Source organism: Zalophus californianus, chromosome 9 (assembly GCF_009762305.2).
Source record: "Zalophus californianus isolate mZalCal1 chromosome 9, mZalCal1.pri.v2, whole genome shotgun sequence".
Taxonomy (NCBI): Eukaryota; Metazoa; Chordata; class Mammalia; order Carnivora; family Otariidae; genus Zalophus; species Zalophus californianus.
In genome coordinates, this window is record NC_045603.1 from 64,845,962 (window position 1) to 64,860,527 (window position 14,566).

At 35.5% G+C, this 14,566-nt stretch overlaps 1 protein-coding gene across 1 annotated transcript in view; it reads left to right on the forward strand.

Moving 5' to 3' along the window:
* Positions 1–14,566, forward strand: part of LOC113936885 (ankyrin repeat domain-containing protein 26) — a 65,854-nt gene that overhangs the window by 3,267 nt on the left and 48,021 nt on the right. The window contains 4 exon segments of the mRNA XM_035729321.1: positions 2,776–2,848; positions 9,650–9,779; positions 10,071–10,132; positions 13,687–13,780. Coding sequence (XP_035585214.1) covers positions 2,776–2,848; positions 9,650–9,779; positions 10,071–10,132; positions 13,687–13,780 — 359 coding nt within the window.

Below are 14,566 nucleotides of genomic sequence, written 5' to 3' on the forward strand. Positions count from 1 at the left end.
ATGGTATGTTAGTTTCAGGTGTACAAGGTAGTGCTTGAACAACTCTATATGTTACACCATGCTCACCACAAGTGTAGCTACTATCTGTTACTGCATAATGCTATTACAGTACCATTGACTATATTCCCTATGCTGTACTTGTATCCCTGTGACTTAGTATAACTGGAATCCTGAACCTCCCATTCCCCTTCACCCATTGTGTCCGTCCCCCACCCCCTTCCCTTCTGGCAATACAGAATTCTCTCTATTTCTGGGTCTGTTTCTGCTTTTTGTTTGTTCATTTGTTCTGCTTTCTAGATTCTACATATAAGTGAAATCATACAGTATTTGTCTTTCTCTGACTCATTTCACTTAGCTAATACCCTCTAGGTACATCTACATTGTTGCGAATGGCAAGATCATATTCTTTCTTATGGCTGAGTAACATTCCTCTGTGTGTGTGTGTGTGTTTGTGTGTGTAAGAGATACATCTGTTGATGGACACTTGGGTTGTTGTAAATAATGCTGCAGTAAACATGGGGGTGCATATATCTTTTCAAATTAGTGTTTTCATTATCTTTGGGAAAGTAAATAACCAGTATGGAATTACTGGATCATATGGTATTTCTATTTTTAATATTACAGGGAACCTCCATACTGTTTTTCACACCATTTCCTATCCCCATCACCCTTGCACAAGGGTTCCTTTTTCTCTACATCCTCACCAACACTTGTTTTTTTTGTTTTTGATTCTAGCCATTCTGACAGGTGTAAGGTGATAATTCATTGTGGTTAACTTTTGAACAATTAACTTTCAAACATTTCAGAGAATTCCTTGCCTGTCACTCTTAGTTATGGGAACTGAGACTGGGTCTTCAGTAGGTATTTCACATCTTCGGAGAGGTGGAGGCAAAATAGATAATGAAAACCTTTTTAAAAACAGAGACCAAATTTTGAAAGACCTATACTCTAACAACTATAAAACATTGATGACAGAAATTGTGTCAAGACAGAAGAAGGGGAAAGACGTTGCATGCTCATGGATGGGAAAAACACATATTGTTAAAATGTCTCTACTACCCAAGGCAATCTACAGATTTAATGCAATGCCTATTAAAATACCAACATTTTTCACAGAACTAGAACAAACAATCCTAAACTTTGTATGGAACCACTGAAGACCTCGAATAGCCAAAGCAATATTGAAAAACAAATTGGAAGTATCACAATTTCAGATTTCCAGATCTATTACAAAGGTGTAGTAATCAAAACAATATGGTACTGGAAAAAACAAATACAGATCAGTGGAATAGAACAGAAAACCCCAGAAATAAACCCATTACTATATGATCAATTAATCTTTGACAAAGCAGGAAAGAATATCCAATGGAGAAAAAGCAGTCTCTTCAACAAATGGTGTTGCGAAAACTGGACAGCTACATCCAAAAGAATGAAACTGGACCACTTTCTTTAAAAATAAACTAAAAAATGGGTTTAAGACCTAAATGTGACACCTGAAATCATAAAAATACTTGAAGAGAGCACAAGCAGTAATCTCTCTGATATTGGCTGGAGCAGTGTTTTTGTTTTTCTTTTTCTCTGATTATGTCTCCTGAGGCAAGAGCAATAAAAGCAAAAATAAACTGTTGGGACTACATCAAAATCAAAAGCTTTTGCACAGGGAAGGAATCAGTCCACAAAATGAAAAGGCAACCTATGAATAGGAGAAGATATTTGCAAATGACATATCTGATAAAGGGTTAGTATACAAATATAAAGAACCGATTGAACTCAACACCCAAAACACAGTGCAGTTTAAAAATAATCAGAAGCCATGAACAGACATTTTTCCAGAGAAAATATACAGATGGTCAACAGGCACATAGGAAGATGCTCAACATCATTCATCATCAGGGAAAGGAAAATCAAAACTACAATGAGATACCACTTCATACCTGTCAGAATGACTAAAATCAAAAACATAAGAAAAAAGTGTTGGCGAGGATGCGGAGAAAAAGGAACCCTCTTGGATTGTTGGTGGGAATGCAAACTGGTGCAGCCACTGTGGGAAACAGTATGGAGTTTCCTCAAAAAGTTAAAAATAGAACCACCCTATAATCCAGTAATTGCACTACTGGGTATTTACCCAAAAAATACAGAAACACCAATGGAAGGGGATACATGCACCCCTATGTTTACTACTGCATTATTTACCAGAGTCAGCCCAAGTGTCCATTGATAGATGAATGGATAAAGAAGTGATATATATACACAGTGGAATATTATTCAGGCAGAGAAAAGAATGAAATCTTGCCATTTGCAATGAAATGGACGGAACTAGAGAGTATTATGCTAAGTGAAGTCAGTCAGAGAAAGACAAATACCATGTGATTTTACTCGTATGTAGAATTTCAGAAACAATAAAAATGAGCAAAGGGAAAAAAAAAAAGACAAACCAAGAAACAGAGTCTTAATGATAGAGAACAAATTGATGGTTACCAGAGGGGAGATGGGTGGGGGAATGGGTGAAATAGGAGGTAAGGATTAAGGAATGCACTTGTCATGATGAGCACTGGGTAATGTATGGAATTGCCGAATCATTATATTGTATACATGAAGCTAATATAGTACTTGTATGTTAATGATACAGGAATTAAAATACAAACTTAGTAACAAAAACAGAGGCCAAATTTTAATTATATCAAGAAACTTCATTCAATAAATAGATATAGCTGACCTTTCATTCGATTTTTCTTTCTAATGAACTTGTTTTTGTTGTGTGTTTTTGCTCTAAAGTATTTCCATTAAACCTAGTACTGATGATTCATGGCTTACATCAGATGCTGAAGACTTAAATTTTGGTATCCAGGTAAAGTACTCTCTTGTGAAATTTGTTTTCCTGCTCTGAATTTAGTTTGTATATTATTTACTCTTAAAATTTAGCAGTGGCCTACCTATCATTTTATGTTTGTGATGGAAAGTTGGTCACAACAAACCATTTTGTAGAAATATGACGAGTTGAATTTTTTTTTTTTTTTTTACTACTCTGGTAAATACTGAAGGTGGAGGCTGCAAAAAATGGGCTGGAAAATACATAATGACAGGATAATTATATTGGGAAAAGCTTTTCCATAATGGAGGAAATAAGATACTTGGTCAAGGGTAACGATTCTTACTGTGAGTTTTAAATTATCTTAACATGACCTTTCTTTCTTTCTTTCGTTCTTTCTTTCTTAATATGACGTTTATACTCATGCCTAAATGAAATCTTCAGTGGATTCAATTATTGCGGAGATTTTTTTTCTTGGACAGTTTTTACTTTGGTAACATACGTTACAAAAGACTTCTTTCTCTATTTCTATCCTTTGTTCTACATTTAGACTAAAATAATATTAGAAATTGTGGAAATTCAGAAATTTAAATAGTTTCTCAAAATTTATATTGCAAAGGTATTCCACTGTTTTCAAAATAATTCCATTAAGAGTATAGTTAAAAATTTATCTAAGTGAAGAATGCATGTTTTGCCTAAAATAATAATCAGCTCTGGAAGCAGAGGCTCTTCATACCCATATGGTAAAATGTCCAATTTCAGAAATCTTTTATAGTATAGTTTTTAAAAATATCTACTCAATCTTTGTATCAGATTCTAAAATTTAAAATTTCATTCTTATTTAAATATTCATTTTAAAGCCCCTGCATCAGTATAAGCTACTGGATGTTAGGAAACGTAATTGTGCATCTCCTAGAACACCTAGAATAAAGTCTTGCTTGGAAGAAGCCATTTAATATTTTCTGAATGTGAATAAATGAGCAGACAGATGGAATTCTGTATAATGGAATGTTATAATGTGCATAATGTGTCATAATTAAAGATATGAATTTTTAAAAATATGGCTCAAATTTATATTCCTTTTTTATTTTTTATTTTTATGTTTTAAAATATTTTATTTATTTATTTATTTATTTGAGAGAGAGAGAAACAGCGTGAGAGGGGAGAGGGCCAGAGGGAGAAGCAGGCTCCCCGCTGAGCCGGGTGCCCGATGTGGGACTCAGTCCCAGGACTCTGGGATCATGACCTGAGCCAAAGGCAGTGGCTTAACCAACCGAGCTACCCAGGCACCCTATATTCCCTATATTCCCTTTTTATGTTTAAGATTTATAAGTGCAAATGAATTATGTTGAGGAAATAAATAAGAAAAAAGGTTACAGTATATTATTTAGTATCGTCTAATTGTGAGCTCAGAATTTTGTTATTTTTTTTAAGATTTTATTTATTTATTTGAGAGAGAGAGAGAGAGAGAGAGAAACAGCGTGAGAGGTGAGAGAGTCAGAGGGAGAAACAGACTCCCCGCAGAGCCAGGAGTGCGATGTGGGACTTGATACCAGGACTCTGGTATCATGACCCGAGCCAAAGGCAGACGCTTAATTGACTGAGCCACCGAGGTGCCCCAGAATTTTAGATAAAAATTCCTCAACCTTTTAACCCCATCTGTGTCGCATTAGATATATGCTTTCAAGGTGTACATTTCTCCTTAGAATTCTCATTACCGATTCTTTCTCCATGTGGAAAGTTGATGTGTTAGAAACATTTCTTTTTCTATTTTTTTCTCTCTGTAGTAATAATTTATAGCTTTCAGGTACTGATAGGTGACCACTAATTGAACAATTTACAGTGAAAAAATTAAATTCTTTACTACAGTATTTATAAACAAATAATTGCAGAGTGAGAAAAATCAGTGTTATTAGGGATATACTATGAACGAAAGCCTCTGTTTTAGATATATTTATAATATATATGTAATGTATATATTTACAACATATATGTAACATATATTTATAACATGTAATTGAAAAAATTTGAGACTTCTGTTTATAGTATATCCATAATCATACTTACATATACTGAAAAATATTTTTTCCACTTACCTTTTTTTACTTACGTTTTTCCTTTTCTTCCTTGTCTTAAGCTTGTGCTTGATTGATTGGTCCTGTCTTATGCTTTTCCTTTTCTCTTCTTTTCCCCCCAATGCTTTTTTTTTTAATGACTTATCCTTACCCTAATTTTTCCTTGCAGAAAACATTTTAGTCTGTTCTTTCAGTCCATCTCTTTCTGTCTCCCTTGTCAACATATTTGGTTATGGCTTTCTATTGTTTGTATGTGGTTTCCATTCATGAATCATTGCCCCACAAGATTTATTATTATTCTTTTCCTCTTGAAGGAGCTGAATTTAAACAATCATTTGTCTTTAGCATTTTGACAAACAAAAGCAATTTAAACTGTTTGCAATCCCAACTTACCTAAATAAGATACTACTGAAAACTAAATTTTAATATTTTCTCCTGTAAGAGATATTCATGGAAATATAAATCATGCAAACACATTTTTAAATATAATAAATAATTAAATCTTAATGTTTGTTTTTTTCAATAATAATTTCAGTTACCTAGGAATAAATTTTTATTTTAGATTACTTTGGTAAAGAAAGTATTTAAATTTTTTTAAAATTTAAATTCAATTTAATTTATATATACTGACTGTATTATTAGTTTCAGTGGTAGAATTCAGTGATTCATCAGTTGCAGTGCTCATTAATTCAAGCACCCTCCTTAATGCCCATCACCCAGTTATTCCTCTTCCCCCGCCTACCTCCCCTCTAGCAACCCTCTGTTTCTTCCCTATAGTTAAGAGTCTCTTAGGATCTGCCTCCCTCTCTGTTTTCATCTTTTTCTTTTTTTCCCTTCCTTTCCCCTATGTTCATCTGTTTTGTTCCTTAAATTCCACATATGAGTGAAATCATGGTATTTGTCTTTATCTGACTGAGTTATTTCAGTTAGCATGATACCCTCTAGCTCCATTCACGTCATTGCAAATGGCAAGATTTCATTCTTTTTGATGGCTGAGTAATATTCCAGTGTGTGTGTGCGCGCGCATACACATCTTCTTTATCCATTCACCTGTCAGTGGACATCTGGGTTCTTTCTGTAGTTTGGCTATTGTGGACATTGCTGCTATAAACATTGGGGTGCAGGTGCCCCTTGAGATCACTATGTTTGGATCCTTTGGATAAATACCTAGTAGTGCAATTGCTGGGTTGTAGGGTAGCTTTATTTTGAACTTTTTGAGGAAGAATTTATATAATAATCAGTTAGGGGTAAGGAAAATAACATTTTGGGACTAGCTATTAAATCTCTCATAATCCTCATCCCATGAGAAAATGTAGGCTTAGTAAATGGCAGAACTGAGATTTGAATCTACATTTGAATGATTCCAAAACCTGTGTTCTCTGTGTAGTGGTGGGCATTTGATAATGGTGAATATTATAATTATTTTATCAAATGTGATACTTGTAATCCTTACAACTATTAATTTTTTATGAAGAACTGGAAGAAAATTTCATCCTTACATTTAAGTTTAATAAAGTGTGATATATTTAATTTAGCAAAACCTGTGTTTATAGATAATGCAAAGTGAAATCTGTTTTAGGCCTTAATCAGATTTATTATGAATTTTGAATTTTTGGCCGTTGTCTTTCTTGTGGTTTCTTTCTTTTTTTTTTTTTTTAAGATTTTATATATTTATTTTTGTGAGAGAGAGAATGCCAGTGCACGATCAGGGGGAGGTGCTGAGGAGGGAGCCTGATGCAGGACTCAATCCCAGGACCCTGGGATCATGACCTGAGCTGAAGGCAGACACTTAACCAACTGAGCCACCTAGGTGCCCTTTCTTGTGGTTTCTGATTTAATTTACTGTGTGGTATAATCTTGGTAGGTTTTAGATCTTTTTGAGAATAAAGAGAGGAAATAAGTAAACATTTAGTCTTTTCATTAATTAAAACTGAAACTTCTGATTATGTAAGTGAGGTTCTTAATCTTTATCCAATAAATGAAATAAATTTTAAGCTGCAACACTCTTAAAGAAAAAATATAAAATTTTGTTTCTGGATTGTGATTTATTTATTTTTAAATGTATCTGCATTTAATAGATACATAGACGCACATCAAATGAATGAACTCACAATTTATAGTTTTTTTCTAATATGAACTATTTGTCATTGTAGAATCATAAGGAAGGAAAGGTTGCCAACAGAGTATACAGAATTATTTCTGGAAGATGATTTTTACTTTTTCAAATATTTCCAGTAGTGGATACATTTTATATTATTCTCAGGAAACTTTAGTATTCATAGTTGTTAATTTTTGTTTTAGATTTAAAAAATTTTAAGTAATCTCTATACCCAACACGGGGCTTGAACTCACAACCCTGAGATCAAAAGTCACACACTCTTCCGACTGAGCCAGCCAGGCACCCCTGTAGTTGTTAAATTTAACACGTGAATTCTTTCATATCTGAAACTCAGAAATACTGGTGATTTGATTTTTTTTCTCCCTTTCTTCTTTCCTCATGTGAATATTGGGTCCTGCTTGATAATCATACATGTTTTTGGAGACTTTAATACCTTCAACTTGGATGATCTTGATTATTAATTTTTTAATACTAGATTCTTTCTCCAGTCTTTAACTACCATCCTATATTCAGAGATAGGAAATTAGAGCTATCAGTATGTTGTTCACAGTGGAATAAGAAAATCATGTGAATTTTAAAATAGGGTTTTATATTTTTCTCATACATCATACTAGTACTTAAAAATGCCTCAGAATTCTATAATCCCATAAGTATTTCTCTTTTCAATCTTTTAAAATTAATTTTTAGAAAAGTATTCTTACAAAATTTTGAATTGGTGTTTTGCAATTAAATCTTTTTATTAATCTTAAAAATGGTATTCATTACAGAAATGAATACTTGCCTATATATTTTTTTTTCTAAAGATTTATTTCAGAGAGAGAGAGAGAGAGTGGGGGGGGAGGGGCCGAGGGAGAGAAAAAGAGAGGGAGAGAAGCAGACTTCCCACTGAGCATGGAGCCTGATTTTGGGACTCAGTCTGACAAACCTGAGATCATGACCTGAGCCCAAATCAAGAGTCAGATGCTTAACCAGCTGAGCCACCCAGGTGCCCACTAACTTGCCTATATTAAGAAAAGTCTATTTTCTATCCTTGAAACTAATGTTGAAGTATATAAATGAAATATTGAATCCCATGGTTTTTTCCCCCGTTTTTATGTTTATTCTGAAAATTTCAGAGTTCTGTGTAGGTTTACATTAATTATATCAGGTTAGTATATTTTAGAGATATTTCTGTTTTTTTAACATGTGCTTTTCTTATCATTTTTTCCTACTCCAAATCTACTTGTCTAAAACTTTCTCCTTAAGTCTCCTGGGTGCTTCAAATTTGGTATGTCCCAGATTGAAGACATTGCTTCTGACCCTTTCCTCTTCCCTGACTTTGTAATCTGCTTTGTCATTTGTTTTCCCCATCCTAATATGTTGTACCACTGAAACACTGAAGCAGGAAAACTCCTGGACTCCAAGCTTCCCTGAAATTATTACATCCAGGGGCACCTGGGTGGCTTACTCGGTTAAGCATCCGACTGTTGATGCTGGCTCAGGTTATGATCTCAGGGTCCTGGTATCAAGCCCTGTATCAGGCTCCATACTGAGTAGGGAGTCGGCTTGAGGATTCTCTCTCTTCCTGTCCCTCTGCCCCTCCCCCTGCACGCACGCACACTCTCTCTCAAAATTAAGTAAATCTTTAAAAAAAAGAAATCACCACATCCCTACCTCTGAAACCAGTAATACATTATATGTTAATTAATTGAATTTAAATTAGAAAAAGGGACGCCTGGGAGGCTCCCTCCGTTAAGGGGCTGCCTTCAGCTCAGATCATGATCCAGGGGTCCTGGGATCCAGTCCCAAGTTGGGCTCCTTGCTCAGCGGGAAGCCTGCTTCTCTCTCTGCCTGACACTCCTGCCCTGTGCTTTCTCTCTGAGAAATAAATAAAAAATCTTAAAAAAAAAAAAAACAAAAAACAAAAAAATCACCACATTCAGTATTTTGTCCCTGCTTACCATTTTTCATATCTTATCATAATTCACTCTCTCGCATAGTTTTGAAATACTCTTCTGGTTTTGGTTCCTTTATGTTCATCTTCACGTTGCTGTCAGACCTTTCTAAAATATATTTCTGACGATGTAACTCCTCTGCTTATTTAGTGGATCCCCATTACATGAAGGAGAAAGTTCATATTCTAGCATGACACTTGCCTTTTTTGGTTCAGTCCTGATTTTCCAATTATCTCTCTCTATCCCATTCCCAAGAATTGTGTTCCAGTTTTGCCACATTCTGGAGCTGTCATCACTTACTGTGTTATTTCATACTTCATCCTTTCGCTCATTCTACCTTTTCTAGAATGTCCTTCGCACCCTTCTCGTGCGCCTTGTCTGTCTTTCAATATACAGCCCTGTCTGCAGCATTTCCTGAGCTTCTCATATGCATCTCTTTTCTCCTTTGTGCCTTCACTGTGCTTTATTCACTTCACCTGTAGAACTAGTAAATGATACTCTTCTGTTCTTACTTGTCGTCCGTCTCTAGCCTGCTAGCATACAGGGCAGTCTCTGTCGTTTGTATTTCCAGCTTCTCCCAGGAGAGTGCCTATGACTTGACGGGTACGGTATGTATTTGTCATTCTGAGTGAGTGAGTGAGTGAGTGAGTGAATAAGTGAATTAATGTGATGTTTTCTGAAGTTGGGTTTTTGTTTTGTGTTGTTTTTATAGGAAGGAGAGGTGCAGCCGGCAATTGGAAAACAGGACGATGGTATTAGTATTACTGAAAGTGCTCCACAAGAGCAAACAGTTAATGACAATCTGACTTCTGCTGATAGAGCATACAAAAGTAATAGTAGTGGTAAGTAAACATCTATGAATTTTTTCCTATGCTCAAATGCTAGTATAAAAAAATCTGAAAGTATGTAGATCCAGATATGTTGCGCATTTCATTAACATATTTTTCTTTTGCTGTCTTTCTTATTAAGTATCCCGACTACTACCAACTTTTTCTTCCTGAAAATAATTCCACCTCTGAAAATCTTTACTGCTATTAATTTTATTGAAATATTCAAGAGTGGGGATAAGCTTGTATATACGTTTAAAATTCATAATAATGTTTCATTAATGTATCTGTGACTGTACTTTATAGTTACGATGTCAGCATTAGGATTAGGAGAAGAGGAAGTTGGAGAATCACCTTTGGATTCTGAGGTACTGTTTTCTTCTTCTTATTTTAAAATATAAGCATTGTGGGGCACCTGGGTGGCTCAGTCAGTTAAGCGTCTGCCTTCGGCTCAGGTCATGATCCCAGGGTCCTGGGATCGAGCCCAGCATCGGGCTTCCTGCTCAGCGGGAGGCCGGCTTCTCCCTCTCCCACTCCCCCTGTTTGTGTTCCCTCTCTTGCTGTCTCTCTGTCAAATAAATAAAATCTTAAAAAATATGTAAGCATTGAATGATGTTAAATCATAAAAGGGATGCTTAGCCTCTACTCTGTCATCTCTGCATTTGCCCATAAAAACTATTTCCTTATACTTTTTACCTGAAATTGACAAAATAATTATGTGCTAAGTATAATAATACAGCATAATACAGTTCTGCTATTTTGCAAGTTTAACTTAATGAAAGCTGTGTAGTATTATTTCAGAAAACCAAGGCTCAGGAGTGATAAGGAAGTAGTTTGGGTTTTGAAATTCAGTTATTTAAAAAACTAAAGAATTACTCCAGGCCAACCTATGGCCGGATGTGATTCTGTGGTTTATATGGATGTGCAAAATTCCTAATGAGATCTAGAAAGTTTGGATTATAGTTTTTTACAACTTGGAAATTGAAAAGCTAATGCCTGGGACTTCAAAGTATTTTATATATATATATATATATTTTTTTTTAACATTTTATTTATTTATTTGAGAGAGAGAGAGTGAGTGAGCCAGAGAGAGAGGGAGAGAAAATCTAAAGCAGACTCCACTCTGGGCACAGAGCACTACTGATACCAAGAGTTGGACACTCAACTGACTGAGCCATCCAGGGGCCCTGAAAGTATTATATTTAGATTGTCAAGTGGATTTACAAGGAGCATTTGGAATATAATAACAAATTGTTTTATTGGTGTTTTATTTATTTATTTTTAAAAAGATTTTATTTATTTATTTGAGAGAGAGAGAAAGAGAGCGTGAGCTGGGGGAGGTGTGGAGGGAGAGGGAGAAGCAGGCTCCCCACTGAGCACATGGGGCTAGATCCCAGAACCAACTGAGCCACCCAGGCATCCCTGGTTCAGTGGTGTTTTAATAGGTAAAAGCCATTTTGGATAGTTAAAATAGTATGCATTAAGTATCTTTGTGGCAGCCATACTTGTAGTAACATAAGTATAAAGTAATGATGACCTATTTTAAGGTGACGGACCATGGAAGGAGGTAAAAAGGGCCTGACCTCTTAGCACAGGCAGGTGCTACACAATGGTGCAAGCACCGTGTTTGAAGTCAAAAGATATGCTAGCATCCTGGTTCTGTCACTTGGTAGCTGTGGGGTCCCAGAAAAACTTGTTTAACCTGTTTGAATGTCAGTGACCTCATTCATAAAAATGGTACTAATACCTACCTCTCAGGTATGTGTAATGAACAAATGTGGTAACAAATGTGAAAACACTTTGTATACTGTAAAGGCTGCTAGAGAAATACAGGACAAAAATGATCACAGCAGTATTTAGTGATTTATTAAACACTGAGGACACTTTTTTTAAACGTGAAGATTTCTGAAGGACAATAAAATAAATGGCAGTAGTGTCAAGAAAAGAATGGCAAAGTTAGAACGGGCAGGTGGATTTCTAATTTGGGATATGTTAAGTTTCAGTGACATTGTATAGGTATACAGTTGATCCTTGAACGGGATGAGTTTGAATTGTGTGTCCACTTACACAGACTTTTTTTGATATAGTACAGTACTGTTAATCTGTTTTCCTTATGGTTTTCTTAATAGCCTTTTCTTTATATTGTAAGAATCCAGTATATAATACATATAACATGAAAATGTGTTAATTGATTTTACATTATTGGTAAGGTCAGCATTAGGTTATAATTTACCCTGACCTTCCATGCTCACTTTACAGTCAATGGCCAAATGAGGATTAAGACGTAGATTAGATCTAGAGAGCCGATACGAGGTCTTCTATTTAAATGTTTTGGTTTTCAATTTACATTTTTCCTATTTTTAAGTCTAATTGCTTTTAAAGTAGGAAGTTCAATAGGAGATTAGTAGTTAAGTTTTTGGGGAATCAAAAGTTAGATGTGGATTTTTGGCTGCACGGCTGTGAACGCCCTTAACCCTTGCATTGTATAAGGGTCGACAGTATTGTGACTTGGTACTTGAGACCTTCTCAGTGAGATGATTTTATTTCTTTTTTAGAGAGAGAGAGAGCGTGTGAGAGGGGTGGGGAGGGGCAGAAGAAGAGGGAGAGAGAGAATCCCAAGTAGGCTTCATGCTCAGCACGGAGCCCGTCTTGGGGCTTGATCTCATGACCCTGAGATCATGAACTGAGCTGAAATCAAGAGTTGCACACTTAACTGACTCTGCCACAAGGGCACCCCCTCAGTGAGATTATTTTAAATGTTTTGACCTTAAATAGATTTCTGTTATTGAATATCACCCATGTACCAGGCTGTATAAGTTGAGGGGTTAGGCTGTAGTGGTAGCAGCAGAAAAAATAAGGAAACAACAATCCATTGTAAGTTACTTTGAGTGCTTCATATAAAGAAAATGGCAATGTTATGTTAGGTAATTTTGGGTGAGTTTATTTAGGATGGGGATGAGAATGGGAGTGGAATTTCGCTAGTCAGGAAAGATCTCTCTGAATGTGGCAAGAGCTGCCAAGTGGCGGATGAGAAGGACCGGTCGTGCGAAGGTCTTGGAGAGGGACATTCTAGACAGAGAGAACCATGGATCATATCTGTTCATCATTTCACTCTTATGTCTTGGAATGACCAGGAAGCAGGAAGATCCACCCCATTGTCATAATCATTGTTGTTACTGTTGGGTGTAGAAAAGAAAATGTGCATACTAAAATAAGTGCCTGGTACTTTTTAGGTAATTAATAAATGAATGTTTTTATTTTTCCCTTCGGAAAGCTTACGATACTTTTTGAAGAGTTTCATACCTGAATCTAAAATTTTTTGCTATTATTTAAATATAATTTCAAGAAAGGTTTTTCTTCCTACTTTGCCATTTCATTCAACCATTTTTCCTATCAATAAAAATTCCAAGCCTTTGTTTATCTAAATGAAGCAGCAGCTACCACAATGTTCTGTTTATACTCAACATGATATACTCCAAGGTTTCTCATCATGTCAAGTATCTTCTTATTTTAGCACTGAAAACGTTTCTGCCGCCAGGAACAGTTTACAGTTGTAGCAAATATACTTATGAAAGAATTTGTTTAAATACATATTTTTAATGTCCTTTTATTTTGGTGGGAAATGCAAAGGAGAGTTAGGTGTTTTGTTAGTTCCTGTTGAAAGGTACATAGAAATCAGTCTTCTGTCTATGAAAGTATTTACTCTGACCTTCCATGTTTGGTTTACAGAGTCGGAGCAAATGTAGATTAAAAGGTACACTTAATCTAGAAAGTATATATGAGATTTTTAGATGTTTTGGTTTTCAATACATGCTTTTCTTATTTGAAGTCTGATTGCTGTTAAAGTAGGAAATTCAGATATTTTCTTAGAAAAGGATTCAGAAGTCTTTATGCAGCTCATTTTTGATGTTAATTTTAACAGAGTATTTCTGAGAGTCTTCCAGAGAAAGACGTGAAACGTTTATCTGGAGCTGCGGATCAGAAAGGACCACCTATATTAAGTGAAGAAGGAGAAGGTAAGAATTGTATTTTATTAAAAAGTCACTTGATAGAATGTTAATTTAAAATGGGAATAGTAATATGTTCTAATATCCAAAGAAAATCACCTATTAAATGCATAGAAAGGAGAAAGATGTGAAAAGGAGATAAATTGGTATCTTATCAGGTGTCAGCAACAGATCAAATTGAGAGTACCACTGAAGGAGCTAAATTACTGGTTCCATTTCAAGATACTCTAAGACCTAAGGAACATCAGGAAATAAGAGAAAAAGAGCAAAAGAGGGAATGATGAGAAAGGCGGAGAGTACCGGGAGTAAATGAAGGGCAAAGCAGCTCCTCATAGTGGAAGGTGGTAACATAAAACAATTCTTTTAAAAGGAAGAGCAGAGTATTTGAAATGCAGGAATAATATCAAGTGAGCTTCCAGTACCAAAGTTTGTCAGAGTAGTATGCCAAAATTTTTCCACTCTTCCTGATGTCCTCACTGTTGGGAAGACATTAAGGACCGGCGTAGCTGATTATGCAGAGCTATGTCCTAGTCGGCTATAAGTGTATATATCTTAATGTCATACAAAATGGTGGCACTTCATAAGATAGTATCATTTAGTGCAAAGTAAGAGAATTGGAAGGAAGAAGAGAGCAGGGTCAGTTAGGGGAGATCAAGGAAGCTTTCGCCCTGATAAAAAGTCCATTAGAAAGTTTATGACTTTTTAAAAAAATTTTATTTATTTATTTGACACAGAGAGAGAGACAGCGAGAGAGGGAACACAAGCAGGGGGAGTGGGAGAGGGAGAAGCAGGCTT